At 45.3% G+C, this 23399-nt stretch overlaps 1 protein-coding gene across 3 annotated transcripts in view; it reads left to right on the top strand.

Annotated features, from left to right (window-relative positions):
- The window catches only part of LOC138282863 (serine/threonine-protein phosphatase 6 regulatory ankyrin repeat subunit B-like), a 366276-nt gene that overhangs the window by 46628 nt on the left and 296249 nt on the right, over positions 1-23399 (top strand). For all 3 annotated transcript variants that reach the window (XM_069220832.1, XM_069220833.1, XM_069220834.1), the window contains one exon: positions 15428-15526. In XM_069220832.1, the coding sequence (XP_069076933.1) occupies positions 15428-15526 (99 nt within the window). The remainder of the gene's footprint in view (positions 1-15427; positions 15527-23399) is intronic.

Raw genomic sequence — 23399 nt, 5'->3', positions numbered from 1 at the left:
GGAAGAATACAACCCAATTAGACTTCAATTGAAATTACTGGCGGTTCTCAGCAAATAACCAAGTGAAGAGCAATAATGGTATGTGGGAATTAGATTGTTGGTTGACGGGCCCGTCTCAAGTAACGCAAACAATTTTTGTCATGGTGAACCACATGCAAACCACAAGACGTCACTATATGAGCCTGTGCTTAACTCCATGGTAGCGTGGTGCACAAGCTAGTATGCCTAACTTAGAGGCAATGTATAGGGTATTTATGCAGTACTTAAAAATCAATAAACTGAAATCACAAGAAAATCCAACACCAATTTAGGAATATTTGTGCACATTTTATTAAATTGTTTGACACCAAAATGGCAAAAATCCAATCAGTAGAACCAGAGTTATGAATTTTTAAAGTTTAAAGTGTAAAATAGCGCCTACAGTATGAAAGCACTACCCATGGACATTTAGACGTGCAAGACTGGGGCAAAGTCGAAAGCTGTGGCTGACCACAATGGAGTGCAGTTCAGATACACCAAGTGGACTGGACCTGGTCTCTGCTTACCTTCAGACTTATAAAATAAGGTAAAATTCAGCGAGGCAAGGCAGCCGGTGCCGTCTGAGAAGACATCGTTGTCCGGGACCCGCTGGATGAACTTACAGTGAAATTTCTACTTTCGGACTCAGTCTCTTTTATGGAAGTTGAAAATGTTCAGCAAGACGAAGCTGGAGGCTTTAGCTAACGAGGGCTCTATGAGACCAAAAAACCCCTTCTGCAAGGAGCCACTGAACAGAATTTTCTCCTGTGGAAAACAGGAGCTGCCGCAAAGTCAGGCTGACCAGTAATGCACCTTGGGGAAATAGGTGAGCAAGTAGGCCCCGTTCTCCTCTGGATTCTCAGAGCACTTTTTAGCAGAAAACGTATTAAGTCTGAAGTTTTGGATTTAGGCTATCTGACTACCTTTAGTACCACTTCCAAGGGTGTAACTAATGAGTTTTCTCTAAGAGCTATCCACCTCAATGTCAAATGCTGAAACCACGTTGTACTAGAAACTAAAGTAATGGCTTTATTTCTGATTGGCAGCACAGCTGCTAAATGACTCCAATTGAAACAAGACCTTGCCAAGTCATGTATATTTACCCAACAGTACAATGTATTGTGGAACTTATAGTTCCAGTATTAAAATTTCAAACAAAGATCCTAAAATCCTAACATTCAAAGTGAAGTTTTGTTGCAAATCAAGATTGGTTGAAGCTGTGATGTATGACAGCCATTGTCATTGTAGGTGGAAACAGTGCATGGTTTGTAGGAATGCTGAGTGAGTCAGATTCTCAGAACCAGATTGCTTGGGGGGACTGAACTTTTGGTACTAGGATTCGAATATTCTGTGCAACAAGGTGTGCAATTCCGTGTGGTGTATGCCCTCGTACAGGTGCATCCCCTGCAAGCTAAATGTTGGGGGTAAATGTTGAGGAGGAAAGAAGTCAATGGCAAACCATGCATCACACTTTTCCTGCCTGTCACTCCCTGACCTTTCCCCTCAGCCCCTTCCTGCCCCTTCCCCAAGCTTCAAATAGTAGAAAAAACGAATACCTGTCATCATGGAACCCTTTCCTATCACCACTGGAACCCTACCTTTCCAAAAAAGCAGTACATGCCATTCTGCTGCCCTCGTCGCAAGCCGCGGCATCTTCAAGAAAAGAGTACTTAGCGTCCAGCCGAATTGCCTCTACTACTCTGGGTCCGTCTGTCCCCTTGCCTGGTTAAATATTATCAAAGCTAGTCATACCCCCTTGCCTCTCGCCCTACAGACAGTCCTTCCCGGTGACAAGCTCAACGAAGGAGTGCAGAGCTGGTTCCTTCCTGACAGCTGCTTTCACTGAAATATGGCAACGCCTATTTAACTTCTCTTGTCAGTAGAGGGTCTGTGGAGACCCGACTGAAGAAATGGAGCTCCCTTGGGTCCCTCGGGTGTGTGGCTAAGTTAGAGGGGCGACGGGGGGAGCTGCTCATCTTCTGCCTTCCATCACTGGAAGCTGTGGAGATCCAGGAAAAGGGGACATCTAGGCCAGTGGGGGGGTGGGGGGGTGGGGGGGGATGGGCAGGAAAGTGGGTGATTTCTGATGGCGTCACAACACTTGAAGTGGTTTGAGCCTGAAGCTCAAAAGACATTGCAATTGCTTATTCAGTGCAACTGACATTGTGAAGACAAAGTCTGAATTCGCAAACCTCAGAAGTGAGCTGAAATTCATATTGGTCTTTACGACTCACCATCCAAGCATTGCAATCCCTTCTGAATCACAATTGGGAAAGGGGCAGTCAATGTTCATTTCTGTTCTCTTGTGGCTTACATGGCAATGCACAGATGCTTTGCAGCGGTGTTTGTAGATGCAGAGTATGGAAAGGTTAGCACTTACTGAGGTCAATGCACAAGAACTGAGTGGGAGAAACAGGGCATGAGAAGGAACATATAGCGGCACTACAGACTGTTGCCTCTTCTCCTCGAGCTTACTTTACATTCACATTGCTTTGTGAGCCCATCTCTTCCAGGGATAGGCTCACAATGCACCGGTGCATGATCAATGCAACTACTGCGGTGGAGGTCTGCTGTGCCTTGTAGGCTTCCACCATCGCATAATACTCATGAGAGTGGCAGATTGTGAGTTTCTGCAAAAACACCACCTAATATACAGCACTAAGGACAGAGATCAAGAAAAATAACAGAAACCAACAGATTCAGTAGTAGGTGAGTGGAGCTGTTGAGGTGCACGGTGCTGTGCTCGTTGCAGACATCTATGCTGAAGATGGCAGGCCTGGCCTCTCAATCTGGAGGAGGTGCCAAGGTGGACTGAGTGTGGTAAAGCAAACATGATGTATTGATTCATGCTCCTGGGACACCGTCCTAGCCTGGCATTCACTGACTCCTCTAGTTAATGGTTAAGGTTCAGCCAGCTGGAATGCCAGCAACCTCCTGGCTTCCAAAGAATGTCATATTGTGTAAATGTTTGTGAAACAAATCGAATGCATTCACAAACATGAACTTAACTAATGACAATAGTAGAGGTGATGGGTTCAATAAAGGTAATAATATGGAGGTTTTTGTTTCGGTCTTTCGGCTCACTGGTGTTTCACACTTGTCACTAATTAGAGTAAGGAATTTGAATACAGTTTTGCACTGTGGCAACAGTGTAAGCAAACCAGTCGTGTGTCCGTTTTGTTGCTTGTGTCATAGATAAGAAGCGACCAAAATGAGGTGTTTGAAAGACCACATTGCAAAACATTTTTGCGCTGGGCTTAAGGTGGGGGTGAATTGAGTTTGCATTATATTTGGTCTTCACAATAAAAGTAATCGAGCCTCAGATTATGGTTTGCAGCTTCTTATATTTTGGCAGGCACAATCACTAACAGAAGAAAAAAACTGCACCTTCACACTATCTGACACGATTTGCTAGGCAAACCAATCATTTTTCAACAATTCAACAATTCAGCTGAACAATGCAATTCTTCCTTTTCATGTACCCAGGCCCTTCTTGTGCATAAGCGGCACTTATCTCGGACTGTCTCGATTTGAAAAGATTAAAACAAGCAGGATAAATGGCATTTTAAGCAACGCCAGGCAAATGTCACACAAAATGACAGTGTGAGGCATACAGCAAATTTTAGCCACTCAAACTCAATTAATCAATCAATCACTTTTTTTAAAGCGCGGCTACTCTCCTGTGAGGGTCTCAAGGCACAGGGGAGAGGAGTGTGGAGCCTCATCCGAGAAGCAACGTCTTAAGGTTCTTCCTTAAGATGGTGAGTGATGGGCTTTGTCTGAGGTGTAGGGGCAGGTTGTTCGAGCTCTTTGCTGCGATATAGGTGAAGGATCGTTCTCCGGTGGTGGTTTTCGAACGTGAGGGAGAGTGGCCAGAGCCAGTTGAGTGGAGTGATCTGGCAGGGGTGTGAAAGGAGACGCTGTGGTTCAGGTAGGCCGGTCTGACATTGTGTATGGCTTTGTACGTGTGTGTAAGTAGCTTGAAGGTGATTTGTTTTTCTATCAGGGGCCAGTGGAGGGTCCTCAGGTGCTGGGAGATATGTTCTTGGCATGGGAGGTTAAGGACAGGATCAGTTGCAACATTTTGATGTTTCTCATTGCGGTGATGGCATAGAGAGAGTTGCTGTAGTCAAGCTTGCTTGTGACTAGGGCGTGGGTGACTGTCCTGCGGCAGTCTACTGGGATCCATGTGAACATTTTCCAGAGTTGGCGGAGGGTGTGCCAGCAGGATGAGGTGACTGAGTTTACCTGTCGGTTCATAGATAAGGAGGAGTAGATGATGATGCATAGTTTGCGGGTGTGCTCAGTCGGTGAAGGCTGGGTGCTGAGAGATGTGGGCCACCAGGAGTCATACCATGTTGAGGTGCCGTTTCTGAAAATGATGAGCTGTGTCTTATCAGAGTTGAGCTTGAGGCAGCTTTCTCTCATCCAGGTGGTGACAGCTTCCATTCCCAATTGGAAATTCGTTTTGGCCACGTCCTGGTCTTCAGTGAGGGAAATGATGAGTTGTGTGTCATCGGCGTATGACACGATGTTCATTCCGTGGCTTCTGAAGATGGCTGCAAGTGGGGTCATGTATATGTTGAAAAGAGTTGGACTCAGAGAGGATCCTTGGGGAACTCTGCAGCTGACTCCTCTGGGTTTAGATGTGTAGGAAGGGAGCCTGACCCTTTGAGTCCTTCCGGAGAGGAAGGAGTGGATCCATTTCATGGCTGTTCTGTGGATTCCTACGTCGTGGAGTCTGGTTCATAGTGTGTTGTGGGAGACCGTGTCGAAGGCCGCTGTGAGGTCGAGGAGTATGAGTGCTGCAGTGTGGCCGCAGTCTAGAAGTGAAAGGAGGTCATTGGTGGCTGCAAGAAGAGCTGTCTCTGTGCTGTGGTTACTGCGGAACTCGGACTAGGAGCTGTCTAGAGAGTTGTTGACCTCAATGAAATTTCATAGTTGTGTGTTGATGGCTTTCTCCAGTACTTTAGCCGGGTATGGTAGCTGCGAGATGGGCCGAAAGTTCTTTGGTTCTGAAGGGTCGGCCAAGGATTTCTTCAGGTGGGGGCGCACTTCGGCATGTTTTCAGTCCTCGGGGAAGGTGCCAGTGTTGATGGAGTGGTTTATCATGTTCTGGAGCTTGGGGCGATTATGTGCTGGTTCTGACTTAGATGTGGTGCGGGAAAGGGTCTGTGGGGGCTCCTGAGTGGGTGCTGTTCAGGATGCTTTCGGTTTGCTCCGTGGTGAGTGTTGACCAGCTGAGGATGGTCTGGGTGGGTTCTGGGTGGGTAGGTCGGTCATAGGTTATGGTGCTGGGTTGGTTTTCAGGGAGGAAGCTGTTGTAGATGTTTTGGATCTTGCAGTGGAAGAAGGTGGTGAGTTTGTCGCAGAGGTCTTGCGACAGGGGGATGCTGGTGACTTTGGAGGAGGGATTTGTGTACTCACTGATGACCGATAAAAGAAAAGTTCCTTTGTGTGGTGTGTAGAGGAGTTGATGCGTTCCTGGAGTGCATTCTTTCTTGCGTTCTTGACAGTGCTTAATTTGTAAATAAAAAGGTGCCGGTGCCCAAAGCCCTCCTCTTAAACACGCGGCTGCTGCAATTAAATGTGTGAACATGGAACACTGAGTGACGTAATCATGAAGCCATCTCGGGCCTCTTCAATCTATATAAAGCCACACCCTGCCCCTTCAGCTCACTCTTGCAGCTATCTACTTTCTCCTTATGTGAGGCTTTTTAATTTTTTCCTTCATCCGTCTTTCCCACATGTGTCTTTTGCTCGCAGCAAATGCTTGAGGCCGAAGAATAAGCCCCAGCTCTCAAAACTAAGTGCTGGTGCTCAGCACCGGAAACGACAAGCGCAAATTAAGCACTGGTTCTTGATGTGCCGGCAGTGGATGGCGGTTACGGCTCCGAAGGAGGTGAGATCTTCGTTGGTTTGGCTATTCTTCAATTTTTTCTCTAGGTGCCTGCAGGTGCGTTTGGATTCATGGAGTTTTGCGGTGAACCCGCTGGCTTTCTTTGGTATGCTCTTGGCCGATGTCAGACAGAGGGGGGCTAGAGTGTTGGCACATTCGGTGATCCATGCTTTTGGATTGCGCACTGCGGTGTTGGCATCATCAGAGGGAGGCAAGAGGGATTTGGCGAGAGTTGTGGTCAGTTGCTCATTGGTTATTTCATTCCATTTCCTGTGGGGGATTCTGGAGGCGCAGATGTGGCTACTGGTGAAGTGTAGGCAGCGGTGTTCAGTCCAGTCTGGGGTGGAGATGGTCTTGATGTTTATCCGGTTGCTTGAGGTGAAGATGGGGTCCAATGTGTGTCTTGCAATGTACGTGGGCACAGTGATCAGCTGTCTGGGGCCGAGGGTGGCAAGGTTGTCGAGTAGAGCAGTGGTGTTTGGATCGTTGCGGTCCTTGAGGTGGAAATTCAGGTCGCTGAGGAGGAGGTAGTCGTCGGACGCCAAGGCCTGGGGAGTGGCGATGTCTATAATGTCGTCGATGAATGCTGGGCCGGGGCTGGGTGGTCTGTAGAGCCGGGTGCCACGGATAGAGGAGCTGGGATCGGTGTGGGCCAGGAAGTGCAGGTGTTCCATGGTGATGCACTGTTCTTCTGAGTTGGTCTTGATACTTAGTGAGGACTTGTGTATGATGGTGAGTCCTCCGCCGGGGCAGGAGGGCTGGTCCCTCCTTAGGATGCTGTATCTGTCCGGGATGGCGATGTCCGGTCCCGAGGTGGGGTTGGTCCAGGTCTCGGTAAGGAAGACGATGTCCGGTTGGGTGGTGTCGGTCAAATCCCAGAGTTCGGTGGCCTGCTTGTGCAGGGAGCAGATGTTCAGGAGGAGGCAGTTGATGGGGTTGTGGTGGGTGCTGGTGTTACCGGGTGTGGGGAGTGCCTTTTGCTTGTTGTGGCTGGCACTGAAGTTGCAGTTCCTGCACCAAAAAGGTCCATGAGTGTCCGTGGGGGATGTGGTGCAGCAGTCGCTTAGACGTCCGGTGTTACGGCGGTGAAGAGTAACGGCATTGTAATGGATGCTGGCCGGGGGATGGCTTGATGGAGATCCAGGGCTCCTGGCGCTAGGCGCGGACGGGCGCAGACGGGCTATCTTTGGCGCGCCTTTGGAGCACCAGCGGCACGCTCGCTGCGCTGAGGCTGCCATTAAGAAGGGGAGGGAGTCAAGGGCTCCGGTCAGCTGGGAGGTGGAGGGAGGGAAAGGTGCTTCGCGGGGGATGGGGGTGGGGCTGCAGGAGCAGCACGGGAGGGAGAGGGTCAAGGAAAGGACAGAAAAGAGAAAAGAGATGGAAGAAGCCCAAAGTAAAAAACGAGTGATAGAAAAGGCAGGAGTAAAGGAGAGATAGAGAGAGATACTTACTTGTGATGCCCACTAGACCACCAGGGATGAGGCGCAGGCAGGAGCCTGCGGGTGAGGGAGGGCCTCAAACAGAGTCAGGCAGGCTGTCAGTTCATTCCCAGGCAAGGCAGCAGCAGCCAGAGGAGCTGGGGAGGGCAGCAGACACTGACCAGGAGATCAGTGTAGTGGAAAAATTGAAGGTTTGTTTTGAACTACAATCTACTTATAAACATACTCCCTTTAATAATTTCCATTTTTAATTAACAATGAGCATAATTGGCCCTCATTGTTCCGAAAGTCTCCATACTGAGATTCGTCCTAGTCTGCAACGTTTCGTCATGGCCTTGTATGTGGCAAAGAGTCAGAAATAAGCTGAGCCTCCCACACACCGTTACTACTAATGATCCATACCTTACCAGTCCCTTCATCCAACCTCCTACTGCACACAGTCAAAAGCTATACTCCATGAGGAAGTTCGATGAATATGATCAAGAAAACCCAGAAATTCACAGAAAAACACAAAGGTTAAAGTGATGTTATAGTTAGATATAGTAATAATATCTTACTTTACATTAACAAAAACCCTAGAAATTCACTGAAAAAACAAAGGGTAAAGTGACTTTATAGTTAGGTATTTTAAAAAGATCTTACTTTACATTAAAAACACCCTAGTAATTAACTGAAAAACAAATGGTAAAGTGATGTTATAGTTGGGTGCTAACATAATTTAAAAAACAATGTTTAAACAAAAAAAAAAAACTGAAATTCACCAGTTATAGTTTACTGAGCCTTCGCCCCCACCATGCACTTCTTATAACTTCACGTTACATTACCCATGACATGTTAAAATGACGTTATTCATGACATTACTCATGACATCTCAAATGATATCATTGATGACATAACAGATCACATCATCCAAACTACTACTCCCCAAATCGAAAACGTGTAGTACCAGAGAATAATCTAATGTGGTACTGTTAAAGTTTTTATTCTCCATACATTAGCTGCAAGCAAAGTTTTAAGTGCAAACAGTACTTCATTAAAGCTAGAGACTAAGCGTTACTTGTGTGTGTTGCAGACGCATGTTTCAAATAGGTTGTGCCTTAAGTCAAAGGCCTGTTACTAACAATATGTAAGAACAACTAAAGCATCTCTATACAATACATTATTGTCCTGTGGAAGTCTGTGTACATTCTGATGTGAAAGAATTGTCATGTAATATGACAATGTCTATAAAGAAAGTAGAATAATACAGTAGAGATACATATTTCCAAACATTCACTGAAAATGTTGAGACATATATTGTTGTATATTTTATAATGTATTTCTGACTCACAGACTGTTTAAGCTGTAGTATGATTATAACAGTTCCTAAAATGGTGTACACCATTCTGCTCACTGCAGGGATATGTATAAGGTATTTTTACATACTACAGAGAGTTGTCCATTGGACCTGGTAGTGCATGCCTTACAATTGGCTAATGGCCATTAATTGGCTAATGTGTACAAGTGAAGCAGTTGACTTAAAATTCAATGTAAGACAAGGTATTTAACAGGTTCATCTCATATGCTTCATGATCTGCTTGCTCTTCTTTTTGTGAAAAAATGCGTCATTAAGTTCTGCAGATGTTATGGAATATAGGGTTTACATGTACCTTGCTGAATAACTTCGGGTATAAAAATCCCACAAGAAACTGCATTATTCATTGGATGATGTCATCAGTGAAGTGGTCGGTGTCCTTTAAGGCTACCACTGTTCTCCTACCTTTGAAGACGGCTTCCCTTGGTCCTTCTCTCACCCTTATTTACCTTCCATTTTTCTTCTATCTGCTACTTCAAAGATTCTGGAGCCATTCTAGCCCATCATCTTTCTGTCTCTTTTAAGTCCCATAACTTTCTGGATTATGCTTAATCTGGTTTGAGGCCTCATAGAATACAGAACCTGCTATTATTTCATTCTCTGCAGCTCTACCATCCCGCCTTTTGCGTTTATGCTTTTTGCCAACAGTCTTTAAGGCTCCTGATGCTGTGAGATCCCAACCAAATGCAAATCTGGTGCTTTTCTGGGACACAGTTTGAATGTGAACTGCGATGGTGAGGCCCCTCCATCCATAGGTCTTTGTATTTTAGGGGGTAGCCCCCCTTAACTCCACAAGCCCTAGGTGGTACAGCACATAGATGTTTTGGGGTGTAGTATTTGCACCTAGGGTTGATGCCTACTAGCCTCCCATATCCATCCAGTCACTGGCTTCAGGCTGAAGTGTGAATGTTTTTGCTTTATTTGAATTTCAATTTGAAATTTCGAATTTGAAATCTGAATTTCAATAGAGTTTGTGGAGCACAGCAATTACTCTTTAGGGTGTCCGGCGCTACCTGGAAAAGAAAGCCTAAAAGGCAGTTTAGTTAAACAACCACATTTTGATTTACTCCCTGAAGGCATATAATAAAGTTATGGTCTTATATCATGCCAGAGTTTAATGGGACGTAAGTAAAAATACCTTCCTCCACTGCGAGCTTTCCTAATTCTAGGAACCGACAGTGGTGAACCAGTGGTGAACCAGAAGATGAAAGAAGAGTCCATGATGGACAGAAGCAAAGAATAATGGCTCTGTGCTCCATGGGACCTTTCCTAGAGCAGGCCTTATGGCAAAAGCAGAGTACCTTAAAGGCCACTCTTCTGTCAACTGGTAGCCAAAATAGACTACATAGATTGGATGAAGTAGAGTTTTGCCTGGTAAACCTAAAAAAAAAAGTCTGGTGGCATTGTTTGGGATAAATTACAACCTGTTTACAAAGGTAACAGGGAGACCTAATTACAGGGGGTTACACTATCCCAGTCTACACATTATCACTACTTGTGCAACAGTTTTACATTGATTCAAAAGCAGGCAGGGCAGGATCTGACACAGCAGACATAAATAATTGAAACAGGTCAAACTAACGGTATTGATTTGGGACTGGGAAGATAGCTTGCTTTCAGATACCACCTCATGGTATTTTGCCACATCCACAGGAGTAGGAATGTGTTGTAGCTCAGCAAACCACCATCTAAGCGACCATCTAAAAGACCAAAGGGAGATCGAACTACCAAAAATGAATACCTCTGTTTGTCTCTGTTGAATGTTTGTAAGCTAGGTTCTATCCATAAGGCAACCTCGGACATGCATTGCTTTAAACTATAGCAACAGCTTAGGAGTCTTCATTGAAATAAATAATAATCTGGGTATCGCCTGCATATGATTCCAATTAAAATCAAAAGAACAAATAAGCATGGCCAGTCACATGGCCATTAAACAATTCAGGGCTCAAAGATGAGGCCTGTGGAACACTACAGGTTAGAGGATGAGAGGTTGGATGATACTACGAGAGCACAGCTTGGGCCCTGAGCATCACAAATTAATTTAGCCAGTCCAGAACTTTCAATAGAATGCTGCAATGCACAAGTCACTTATAGTATCATGAGATACAGTATCAAAAACAGCACTCAAATCCAGTAAAATCAAAGCTGTTTTATTCTCTCTATTTATTGTTTCACATAGAGACTCAGTAGCTGATAAGGTGTTAGCTGTACTATGCAAAGCTTGAAACCCAGTTTGAGAATGGCTAAGAACGTTATTTAAATCAAATATTTTAACAATTGTCAACTGAACTCCTTACTACATCCAAGACCAATGAAGTATTGCAAAGATTGTAAAGATCAGGAACTACTTCAGGTGTTACTAAATGAAGCATACGTGGAGGGCATGTACTGAACGGGGAATCAGAGTTGGTTTGTGCTAAAGGTCTTCCAATAAAATTCAATTCCAATTCCAATTCAATTGGAAAATTAAATTCCAGTTCAATTTCAATTCAATTCAGTTCCAATTCAATTCCAATAAAATTCTTACAATGCAGATTTGGCTTGTGCTACAAATCTTCCAATCCAGTGGAAAATAGACTAGATTGCATTAATGGTTCGGCTGAGTTAGACAATTCAATTTGAGAGAGAGAATTTGAAATTGCCCTATCAGAGCTAAGAAAGTGGGTAATATGTTTAGCTAACTTTTAATCAAATTTTAAAGAAAAATATTTACAGGGGGCAGAGAAGGGATAATGGAGGTAGTAAAGTGCAGAGGATTAAACCGATTTTTGACTACTGTGAAGAATTCCCGACTAGAGTGTTTAGTAGCTTCAATTTTCTTAACAAAAGTTGTGCTGCAAACCTGTTTGGTTTTCTTTTTATGTAGTTTTAATGCTGAGGAGGGATGCTTACATTTTGCTGTGATCTACCTCAGCGGGGCCATCATATTCAGTGCTGATGTTAACCACACATGATATTTATTCCCCTTTAGCCTCAGTATCTTTTTCCATGTTATACATTAAAAAGTATTACTAGAGGTTAATATGGTCAACAGTTTATCTTTAGAAAATGTTCCCCATGGTGGACGAATAAAGGAGCGCTGATTCAAAGTCTGGCAAATTAAGGTGCAACCTGCACAGAAAAAAGAATAGCATAATGATGTGATCATGATTTCAAGTAGCTCTTTTGTATCACAGATAGCATCAAGTGTATGATCTGCAGTATGTGTTGCTTCAATGATCTTTTGTGAGAGTCCTAGAATAGCCAAATAATTCAGGCACTCAGCAGCTTCAGAGCTGGACATGTCATGGATCATACGTTAGTTTCCTTAACTTGATAAACAAGCTTAAAGGTCCTCTTGAGGCTCATGAAGCTCTATTGGACTTTCCAATTGTTGTTGCTGAGCTTGCTTGCGTGAAAACCCCTGGTCAGCCCAAAGAGCCCACAATTGTGGTCATTGTGCCAATGCCCTTTCTACACTGATCATAGACCAGTTTTCTTTGCCTTGCTGCAGAAGCCAATAACATTCTGTTGGCCTGCGAGCCAGCCAGCCAGAGAGTAGCCCACATAGTCAGCTATGAGCCCTTTGCCCCTGTGGATCCAACTTTGTTCTTATTGTTCCTCATCTAAAGGTATAATATACCTCTCCGACTTTGGAAGTGTGGAACAGCAGACCCAGGACCTCGAGGACCCCCACGTCACAAGCTTACCCCATTTTAGGGAGCCAACACGACCTAAACCCTACACAGGGACATAAATTTATTTTTTAGGATAACGTAACTTACTTTCAGGCACTCCCAGACACTTCCCATTTCACTTGGAGTTCACTCTTGCATTGTATCTCGATCACTACTATGTTTTTTGTTTGTTAACCCAATACAAAATGACCACTTTTGACCGGTGAATTATGTCTGTGTAAGTTTACAGTGCAATATTTGATAAAGATCGCAAACATTACATGTTTGAACCAATCAATTGCTGTAGTAACTGCAGTGTATTGTGTTTCCTGTTTTAAGGAGTGTTCAGGTGTTTGCAATCAATTAGTGATCACTAACATGGTAAAGTGGATTTTGCCAAGGGCTCTTTTAATCAATGTTTTTTGTTGCATTATTGTTTTTATTGTAGTTTGTGATGAGTGTGGTTTTTATTTACCATTTGACCTTCTTTAATAATTAAATACATTTATGTAGCCTAAAATATAATTAAAGTGTGTATTTAAAAATTCCCCAACTCTGGCTGGGTACTCACAACATTATTTCATCACCCCCTTGGTAGCTTGGCACTATCAGAAAGGCTTAACCCAGAGACAATGTGTAAAGTATTTGTACCAACACACACAGTGATATAGTGAACCACTACAAAATGACACTACACAGGTTTAGAAAACAAATAGCCAATATTTATCTAAACAAAACAAGACCAAACGATAAATATCCAACATACACAAGTCAAGAGATGAATTTTTAAAGATTAAACACAAAAATAGCACATAGAAACACAAATGCTTTGATTAGACTATATTGAGGCGTCGTGATGGAGTTGTTCTCAACAATCCGACGCCAATGGCACCGGTCATGGAGTGACACAGACCCCAAGGTACAGTACCTTAGCGAAATGTGAAAACAAGCCGGTACATGGAATCTGGGATCGCGGTGTCGCTGGATCCAAGGTGGCGTCGGTTCCGGTGCTGCAGAGCGAAGGAGCGGAAGTGTCATGAAGAGGCATCGAGTCCTTGCTGCGGAGCGGTGGAGGTAAAGCGGTGTCGGTGTGAAGCATTGAGTCGATATCCAGCAGTCACGGCATGGCGACTTTCATGGAGTCGCGGGCTTTGGCAGGGCTGCAGTGGTGTCGTCGCACTCCAGCAAGGACCACGGCTTTGGTTGCAGGTGGCGTTATGGGATTGAGCAGCGGCATCAGTCCGGAGTCGTCTGAAGTCGGTTCACTTGGTTTTCTTTAGTTTTCCATCAGCTTCTCCTTTAAAGGGCCTAGGGACTGGATTAGGCACCACTTGGCAGGGGAGGAATCTCAGCAGAGAGCCCAGGTGCTAGCAGAGGAAGCCTTTGATGGCCCTGAGACTTCAGAACAGGGGGCAAGCTCAGTCCAAGCCCTTGGAGATTCTTCTCAAGGAGGAATATATCACAAAGTTGAGTCTTTGTCCCCTTTCACAGGCAGAAGCAGCAGCTGCAGTATAGCCCAACAAAACACAATCACAGGCAGGTGCAGCACTTCTCCTCAGCTCTTTTGCTCTGGCAGAGGTTCCTCTTGGTTCCAGAAGTCTCTGTTGTTCACAAGATCCTGCCTTGGCCAGGCCAGGCCCCAGACACTCACCAGGGGGTTGGAGACTGCATTGTATGAGGGAAGGCACAGCCCATTCGGGGGGACGTGACCACTCCTCCCTCCATTCTAGCACAGATGGCTCATCAGGGTATGCAGGCTATACCTTAGCTCCCTTTGTGTCACTATCTAGAGGAGAGGTGCAAACAGCCCAACTGTCAAACTGACCCAGACAGGGAATCCACAAACAGGCAGAGTCACAGGATGGTTTAAGCAAGAAAATGCCTACTTTCTAAAAGTGGCATTTTCAAACTAACAATCTAAAAACCAAGTTGACTAAAATATGTATTTTTAAATTGTGAGTTTATAGACCCCAAACTCAAGATCTCTATCTGCTCTCAAAGGGAATCTGCACTTTAATAATATTTAAAGGCAGCCCCCATGTTAACCTATGAGAGAGACAGGCCTTGCACAGTGAAAACCATATTTGGCAGTATTTCACTGTTAGGGCATGTAAAACCCATCAGTACATGTCCCACCTTGAAACATACACTGCGCCCTGCCCATGGGACTACCTACGGCCTACCTTAGGGGTGACTTACTTGTCTAAAAAAGGAAGGTTTAGGCCTGGCAAGTGGGTACACTTGCCAAGTTGAATTGGCAGCTTAAAACTGCACACACAGACACTTCACTGGCAGGTCTGAGCCATGTTCACAAGGCTACTCATGTGGAAGGCACAACAAGTGCTGCAGGCCCACTAGTAGCATTTGATTTACAGGCCCTGGGCACCTCTAGTGTACTTTACTAGGGACTTACTAGTAAACCAAGTATGCCAATAATGGAAAAGCCAATTACACATACAATTTCACATAGGGAGCACTTGCACTTTAGCACTGGTCAGCAGTGATAAAGTGCCCATACTGACAAAAACAGAACAAACAGAGTACAGCACACAGAACCAACCTAGGAAGTAGAGGCAAAAAGGTACGGGAGGCCTCGCCAAGGTTGCCAGGTCTCACAACTGTTTACTTCTACCTGGCGAGTCAAGGAGGCTGGGGAGACCAACTTTCTATTGTGGGGTCCTACTTAGTATGGAAAACCTACAATCTCACCTTTGATAATACTTGGTTGTTTCTACATCTGCAAAGTTCAAGAGAGAGAGAAAACCCGACAACTGCCCTGCATAAAACCACTTTCCATAGAAAACTATCATAAGGAGAGAAGATGTACCTCAGCATCACAACTTACCACATTTTGATAACCTGACCCAGTCTCCTGGTTCCTATACTGCTTTATCAGACACAATTGGGAACACTAAGGTACAGGATTTATGCTGTGTTATGCACTGTATACATTGCTTATCAATAGCCATTGATCATTTAGAATTATTTGTAGTTTATTACAAAGAATATTTCTGTTTGAAATATTTCAGGGCTGCTGATAACCTCTTTTTTTCCCTTCCAGGATGGACGGACGGCTCTGCATGTGGCAGCGGCCCACTCAAAAGAGGAAATAGTCCGACTGCTCATCACTAAAAAGGCAGATCCCAATGTCACTGGAGGGGTAGGTTTACATTTTCTTTGTAATATGCTGCCTCCTGTATCATAAGTGCCATTTCTACAGGATAAAACAACCTTTAACAAAATAAAATTCTTACATGACCAATGTGGACAATAGTTGTTCAGTAAGTCACGAGCCCGGGATAGAAGTCTTGTAGGTGGATAAAGGCATAGCACTGAAGCGAACCTACTTTGGAATGTTGACCTACCATTTAACACTCTTCTTTAGTGAAAAAAAATATAATTATCTTGTTGATACTCTGCAGAAGAATTCTTCTGCAGAATGTATTCCTGCTAAAGCTTCAGTTGGCCCAACTTTTTATTGGCAGCAGATCTACATAAGATAATTGGAATGTTGGGCATTCCATTGACGACAGTGGAGTGGCAAAAGTCCTATTTCTATCTTCCCTCTGTGCATTTCAAAACATTTTACCCAGAGTGGGTGGAATGTTCTGATAGCATTATGGCCTTTCTATCTCTAGCTATACAGCTTGTTTTACTAGAAATATGTTTATTAATCTTCTATCATGAAACAAAACAAGACATGGTTTCAGATTCAAGTCCACAACGCTTACATATAGCATGGCACATTAGTACATTGGTAGTCAATTTGACAGGGATGCAATGAATGGAAATAGTGGCAGCTGGTGTGGAACACATAACAGATATGATCATGTGTTCTGTTTACATGTCACAAAACAACTAACAATTAAAAGAAAAGTGTAACAGGTATCAGGTCATAATGCCTTTCAGGGAGCCCCAGCTCCATATTACTGCATCAGAGAAGCGTAATTCGGGGCTTCCTAGGGAAGGGGCGGAGGATGAGTGTTCAGTACAATGGCCATCATCACATCAACAGTTAAACTCTTTAGTCAAAGAGTTGCAGTGCTTTGAGATTGGTTGGGGTGATGCAAGTTTGCTGAATTCGAGAGAGATAGACAAGTAACGGCTGCCAGATACAGTGATTTCTTTTATCTATGTGTGCCAGTTTGTGGGATAACTGCTCCATTGCCATCACATGCCAGAGATGTGTAAACCAAAGTCCAATCGGAGGGGCCGTGGGTTTCTTCCATTCGTGGGCTAAGAGCAGTTTTGCAGCACCTGACATGATTATTAAGCCATCATTCAGCATGCGCCATAGCCTTGAGCGCAAGGGGTCGTATACTTAATATGACGGTGGTGTAGGAGTCAATGATTGGAAACCCTACAGTGTATTTTATATGCCCAAGAGTTTCCTTCCAGTATGTGGTGATAACAGAGCAAGACCCCCAGATGTGGAAGTCTCCTGGAACTACTCCACACCGCCAGCACAGGCCCGAGGCCATGGGAAAGATGGCTTGCAGGTGTGTCGGATTGTGGTTCCATTGTGTCATGATTTAAAAGCTGTTTCTCATTGGGGTATACTTCTGTATGTCTAAGGTATGTCATGCCAGAGTGTTTCCCATTGTTTTTGCAAGATGCCCTCAGAGTTGCCAGAGTGCCATTACATTTAGTACAGGTGGGTACAAGGAGCCGCAGAGAGTTGGAGACTTGGTAAATTTTAGATATGAGCCCTCTGGACCCATTCTAGGCCCTGACTAGTTTCTCAAAGGATGTGTAGGCCTGTGTGGCTTCATGAGCGTTGAGGGGGTGAGGAGCTCAGTGAAGCAGTTGGAAGTATTGGAGGTGGATTGTTTCAGGGACCTTAAAGTCTAATTTGCATTGGTCAAAAGGCTTGATGTTGCTACCTACAAAGTGGTCGCCCAGGGTTCTACATGCACAGGATTCTCAGCTGGAGAACATGTGGGATTGAAGGACTAAAGTAAAGTCTGGGTTTCATCAATCGGCGTGTTGGGGGACTGGAAGGTAGGGAGACCTCTCTTGATTGCCATTTTGTCCTAAATCTCTTGGACTCTTCTGGTGGGAGTAGTGATACATATACACTTCTAGGAAGGGCATGCTTAGGGTCCCACAAAGGATGACAAGCCGGTGCATGGTCCATATGAAACTAGTGTTTGTCTGAGATAAATTGAAGATGAGCCACACAACAGTATTCGAGTAAGTTAGGGCAGGCCAGTGGAGCGTCCTCTTGGCGGGCCCCACTGCGCTTTCCCCCACAATTACTTGGAGACCACGTGGACATGGCTGAGATACAAAAGGAAGTTGTAGAATATTTTGACGCCCTACCAGTCAAGCATCCTCATATACTTTGGGATGGGTTTAAAATCTCGATCAGAGGAGTAATCTCAACCATCGCCAGAGCGAGGGAATCCGCATTGGTAGAGACAGGCCTCATGGCAGAGATTAGAGCTCTTGAATGAATCACCTTGACCGCTCCCACCAGATGCAACAAAAGGCAGCTTGCCATCCTGCAAGAACAATTACGAGCCCACAGGACTAATAAAGCAGAGTGCTCCTCCCTAGCCTTGAAACAGAATACTACGGGGGGACAAGTCTGGCTTACTACTTGCTTGTAAACCTCGCCACCACCGTTCTAAGACCCACATCTCTAAAATATGGACGGGGACATGACCTGGGCAATCACCGAATGGGCCAAGCAACAAGCTTTTCACAATTATTATTTTCAAATACTTTACACACGGGATTCCTCAGGCCCTGACAGATGCTTATCTAAGTGACTGTGATTGGGTCACAATTATCCTCATCACATTGAACTTTTAGACACCCCCATCATATCCTCAGAGCTCCACCGGGCATTCAGGGATCTGCCTGTTGGAAAAACTTCAGGCCCCCATGGCCTCACCATCATCTTCTACAGAACGTTTCTCTCCAGCCTCCGAGAATTAAACAATGTTGACATTGTTTAATTCATTGAACCAGGACACTGGCCTCACACCTACTATGGCTGCTGCTGAAATCACCCCTACCCCCAAGCCGGTCATCTACCATACACTATGCTCATCATATTGCCCCATAGCTCTCCTAAACTCCAGCACCAAGATCTTCATAAAAATCTTGGTTAACGGATTGGCCTCAGAATCAAAGATCTATACCAGGTTAGATTCATTCGTAACCGGTAGTGTGCAGACAATATACATCAGATTGTGCACCTGGTCTGAAAGTCCCATCGTCACAATATCCCAGTCTGCCTTCTCTCGCTAGACACAGAGAATTCCTTTGACACAATAAGCTGGACCTTTCTCTACACTGTCTTGGGCAAAATTTTACTCATCCCAGGAATGATTGCCAAAATCTAGTCTGCGTCCACCCTTCTTAATGGATGACACACAAGCCCTATCATTCTCACCGGGGTTACCCACCAGGGGGGTCCCTTATCGCCCCTGCTCTTCATTTTGGTAGTCGAACCCTTAGAATTCACTATCTGACATAGTACTGCCATCGCAAGTATCCCTTTTGGTCGTCAGTCCCATAAAATAAGTATTTTTGCGGACAACCTGCTGTTTACTCTCACACAACCTACTACCTCCATACCGGAGGTTGTCCTCTGCCTCACCGCCTTAGAGGCAGTATAGGGCTTTAAAGGCAACATGACCAAATCTTACTCACTGAACCTCACCATACCCCGGCAGGGCCTCCCCACCTCACAATCTCTAGCCCCCTTCCCCATTCCCATCATGTAGGAGGCTGGCCTGGCCTGTAGTGGGTACCAAAGGTACTTACACCTTGTGCCAGGTCCAGTTATCCCTTATTAGTGTAGAAGAGGTGTTTCTAGCAGCTTAGACTTATAGAAGGTAGCTATGGCAAAGCAGCTTAGGCTGAACTAGGAGACATGCAAAGCTCCTACTATACCACTTATATCATATGCACAATATCATAAGAAAACACAATACACAGAGTTACTAAAATAAAGGTACTTTATTTTTATGACAATATGCCAAAAGTATCTCAGTGAGTACCCTCAGTAAGAAGGTAAGTACTATACACAAGTTATATGTACACAAACCAAAATTAGGTAAGTAAGAGCAAGAAAAGTAATGCAAACAGTGTAGAATTACAATAGGTTGCAATAGGCAAGCATAGGTATAGGGGCAACACAAACCATATTCTCCAAAAGTGGAATGCGAACCACAAATGGACCCCAGACCTATTTGAGCTTGTAGAGGGTCGCTGGGACTGTAAGAAAACAGTGAGGGTTAGAAAAATACCCCACCCCAAGACCCTGAAAAGTAGGAGTAAAGTGCACCTACTACCCCCAGAGAGCACAATAGTCGTGATAGGGGAATTCTGCAGGAAGAACAAACACCAGCAGTGCACTGACAACGGATTTCCGGACCTGAGTAACTGTAAGACAAAGGTACCAGGTACCAAAGGTGTCCAGGGGGGGCTGGAGCCCAGGAAACCACTAATGAAGGTGCAAGGAAGCTGCCTCCGGTTGGAAGAAGCTTGGAGTTCTGCAAGAAAGAAGAGGACTAAGAACTTCTCCTTTGGAAGACGGATGTCCCACGTCACGATGAAGCTTGCAGAGGTGTTCCCACGCAGAAAGACCGCAAACAAGCCTTGCTAGCTTGTCGTGGTAGAGGTTTTTGGGTGCTGCTGAGGACCAGAAAGGACCAGGATGTTGCCTTTTGGAGGAGGAGACAGAGGGGGCGCTCAGCAACTCAGAGAGCCCTCACAGAAGCAGGCAGCACCCGCAGAAGTACCTCAACAGGCACTTAGAAGAAAAGTGAACCGGAGTCCACGCGAAGTCACAAAAGGGGGTCCCACGACATCGGAGGACAACTCAGAAGGTTGTGCACTGCAGGACGGAGTGCTGGGGACCCAGACTAGGCTGTGCACGAAGGAAATCCTGGAAGAGTGCACAGGAGCCTGAGCAGCTGCAAATCACGCGGTACACAGCTTTGCAGTCTAGCGTGGGGAGGCAAGGACTTATCTCCACCAAACTTGGACTGAAGAGTCACTGGACTGTGGGAGTCACTTGGACAGAGTTGCTGTGTTCCAGGGACCATTCTCGTCAGGATGAGAGGGGACCCAGAGGACCAGTGATGCAGTCTTTTGGTGCCTGCGTTAGCAGGGGGAAGATTCCGTCGACCCACAGGAGATTTCTTCAGAGCTTCTGGTGCAGGGTGAAGGCAGGCTACCCCCAGAGCATGCACCACCTGGAAACAGTTGAGAAAGCCGGCAGGATTAGGCGCTACAATGTTGCTGGTAGTCATCTTGCTACTTTGTTGCGGTTTTGCAGGCGTCCTGGAGCAATCAGCGGTCAATCCTTTGGTAGAAGGTGAAGAGGGAGATGCAGAGGAACTCTGGTGAAGAGGGAGATGCAGAGGAACTCTGGTGAGCTCTTGCATTCGTTATCTGAAGATTTCCCCAAAGCAGGGACCGTAAATAGCCAGAAAAGGAGGTTTGGCTACCAAGTTAGGAGGATTGGCTACCAAGAGAGGTAAGAGCCTATCAGAAGGAACCTCTGACGTCACCTGCTTGCACTGGCCACTCAGAGCAGTCCAGTGTGCCCCCAACACCTCTGTTTCCAAGAGGGCAGAGGTCTGGGACACACTGGAGGAGCTCTGGACACCTCCCCTGGGAGGTACTGGTCAGGGGAGTGGTCACTCCCCTTTCCTTTGTCCAGTTTCGCGCCAGAGCAGGGCTGGGGGATCCCTGAACCGGTGTAGACTGGCTTATGCAGAGGTGGGCACCATCTGTGCCCATTAAAGCATTTCCAGAGGCCGGGGGATGCTACTCCTCCCTAGCCCTTCACACCTATTTCCAAAGGGAGAGGGTGTAACACCCTCTCTCAGAGGAAATCCTTTGTTCTGCCTTCCTGGGCCAGGGCTGCCTGGACCCCAGGAGGGCAGAAACCTGTCTGAGGGGTTGGCAGCAGCAGCAGCTGCAGTGGAGACCCTGGAAAGGCAGTTTGGCAGTACCCGGTTTCTGTGCTAGAGACCCGGGGGATCATGGAATTGTCACCCCAATACCAGAATGGTATTGGGGTGACAATTCCATGATCTTAGACATGTTACATGGCCATGTTCGGAGTTACCATTGTGACGCTATACATAGGTAGTGACCTATGTACAGTGCACGCGTGTAATGGTGTCCCCGCACTCACAAAGTCCGGGGAGTTTGCCCTGAACGATGTGGGGGCACCTTGGCTAGTGCCAGGGTGCCCACACACTAAGTAACTTTGCACCCAACCTTCACCAGGTGAAGGTTAGACATATAGGTGACTTATAAGTTACTTATGTGCAGTGGTAAATGGCTGTGAAATAACGTGGATGTTATTTCACGCAGGCTGCAGTGGCAGGCCTGTGTAAGAATTGTCAGAGCTCCCTATGGGTGGCAAAAGAAATGCTGCAGCCCATAGGGATCTCCTGGAACCCCAATACCCTGGGTACCTCAGTACCATATACAAGGGAATTATATGGGTGTACCAGTATGCCAATGTGAATTGGTAAATTTAGTCACTAGCCTGTAGTGACAAATTTGGAAAGCAGAGAGAGCATACCCACTGAGGTTCTGGTTAGCAGAGCCTCAGTGAGACAGGTAGTCACCACACATGGAACACATAAAGGGCACATACTATGAGCACCGGGGCCCTGCCTGGCAGGGTCCCAGTGACACATGGACTAAAACAAAACACATACAGTAAAATATGGGGGTAACATGCCAGGCAAGATGGTACTTTCCTACACATCACACTTAATACGATACACCTGGGCCTCAACTTAACCTTCACACTGCATTCTTGGACATAACATAAGCCAACTGGCCAGAACATCGGTGATCCATCTTAGAAGACCTACGTTGCTGGAAGCCATTACATATCTCATGACTAGTTCAAATTGTTGTTATTAAAATGGACATCCTCCCCAGAATACTCTACCTCTTTTAAACCCTGCCTACAGGTATTCCCTCTGACGACATCATGCTCTTAAAGGGGGACATATGCACCTTTAACTGAGAGGGAAACAACCCGGGATGTCCAACTCTTTTATTATCACGTCCTGGAGGATGCTCCACCAGACCAGTTCTGCATACTCAGGGTCCGAGATTGCAATATCAGAGATGGCCACCCTTTCAAGGTCATGGTGTAAAGAGTGTGTAAGCAAGACATAATTTATGTGGGAGTAGGAGTTGTGAAAGTGGGAATAGAAAGAATAGTCCCATGTATCAGGATGCATATAATGCAAAGCATCTACTATCCTCAGCTCTGTGAGTTTGCATTTAAGTTGAGCAGACATTGCACCAGCTCCTTGGTAGGATGCCAAGTCTAAATCTGGGTCCCAGAAAAGATTAATCTCGACACCCACAATAATATATCCAACCAGGTCAGCAATATGTTCTTTAAGTATGTCTTGTATGTTGGAATCCTGTCATGTAAATGTCAAGATGAGTTAGAGTATGTGTGCCCCTTAGGATGTTTAATTTCAGAAAGCGCCCTGCCTTGTCCTTGGTGACCTTTAAAAGTGTGGAGAAAAAGCCCACTTTGCACATTGTAGGAAGCTGGCTCTGTATATACTATCTCAAAGTGAAAGATAGTGTGCACAGAGTCCAAGGGTTCCCATTAGAGGTTGATAGTGGCAAAATTAGATAATACTAATGCTCTATTTTGTGGTAGTGTGGTCGAGCAGTAGGCTTATCAGAGGGTAGTGTTAAGCATTTGTTGTGCACACACAGACAATAAATGAGGAACACACTCAAAGACTTAACTCCAGGCCAATAGTTTTTATATAGAAAAATATATTTTCTTAATTTATTTTAGAACCACAAGATTCAAGATTTGAGGTAAGTACATAAAATGCAAGGTACTTCACACAGGTAAGTATGGAAGTTTGATTCAAAGCAGTAGTACACACAGTTTTAGTTAAAATGGCAATAAGCTATTTTAAAAGTGGACACAGTGCAAACATCAACAGTTCCTGGGGGAGATAAGTTTGGTTAGGTTTCTCAGGTAAGTAAAGCACTTACACAGTCTGTCT

The sequence above is a fragment of the Pleurodeles waltl genome, chromosome 2_2, assembly GCF_031143425.1.
Source record: "Pleurodeles waltl isolate 20211129_DDA chromosome 2_2, aPleWal1.hap1.20221129, whole genome shotgun sequence".
Classification (NCBI taxonomy): domain Eukaryota; kingdom Metazoa; phylum Chordata; class Amphibia; order Caudata; family Salamandridae; genus Pleurodeles; species Pleurodeles waltl.
The sequence above is the reverse complement of the archived record's forward strand: the minus strand, read 5'-3'. Positions and strand labels throughout refer to the sequence as shown.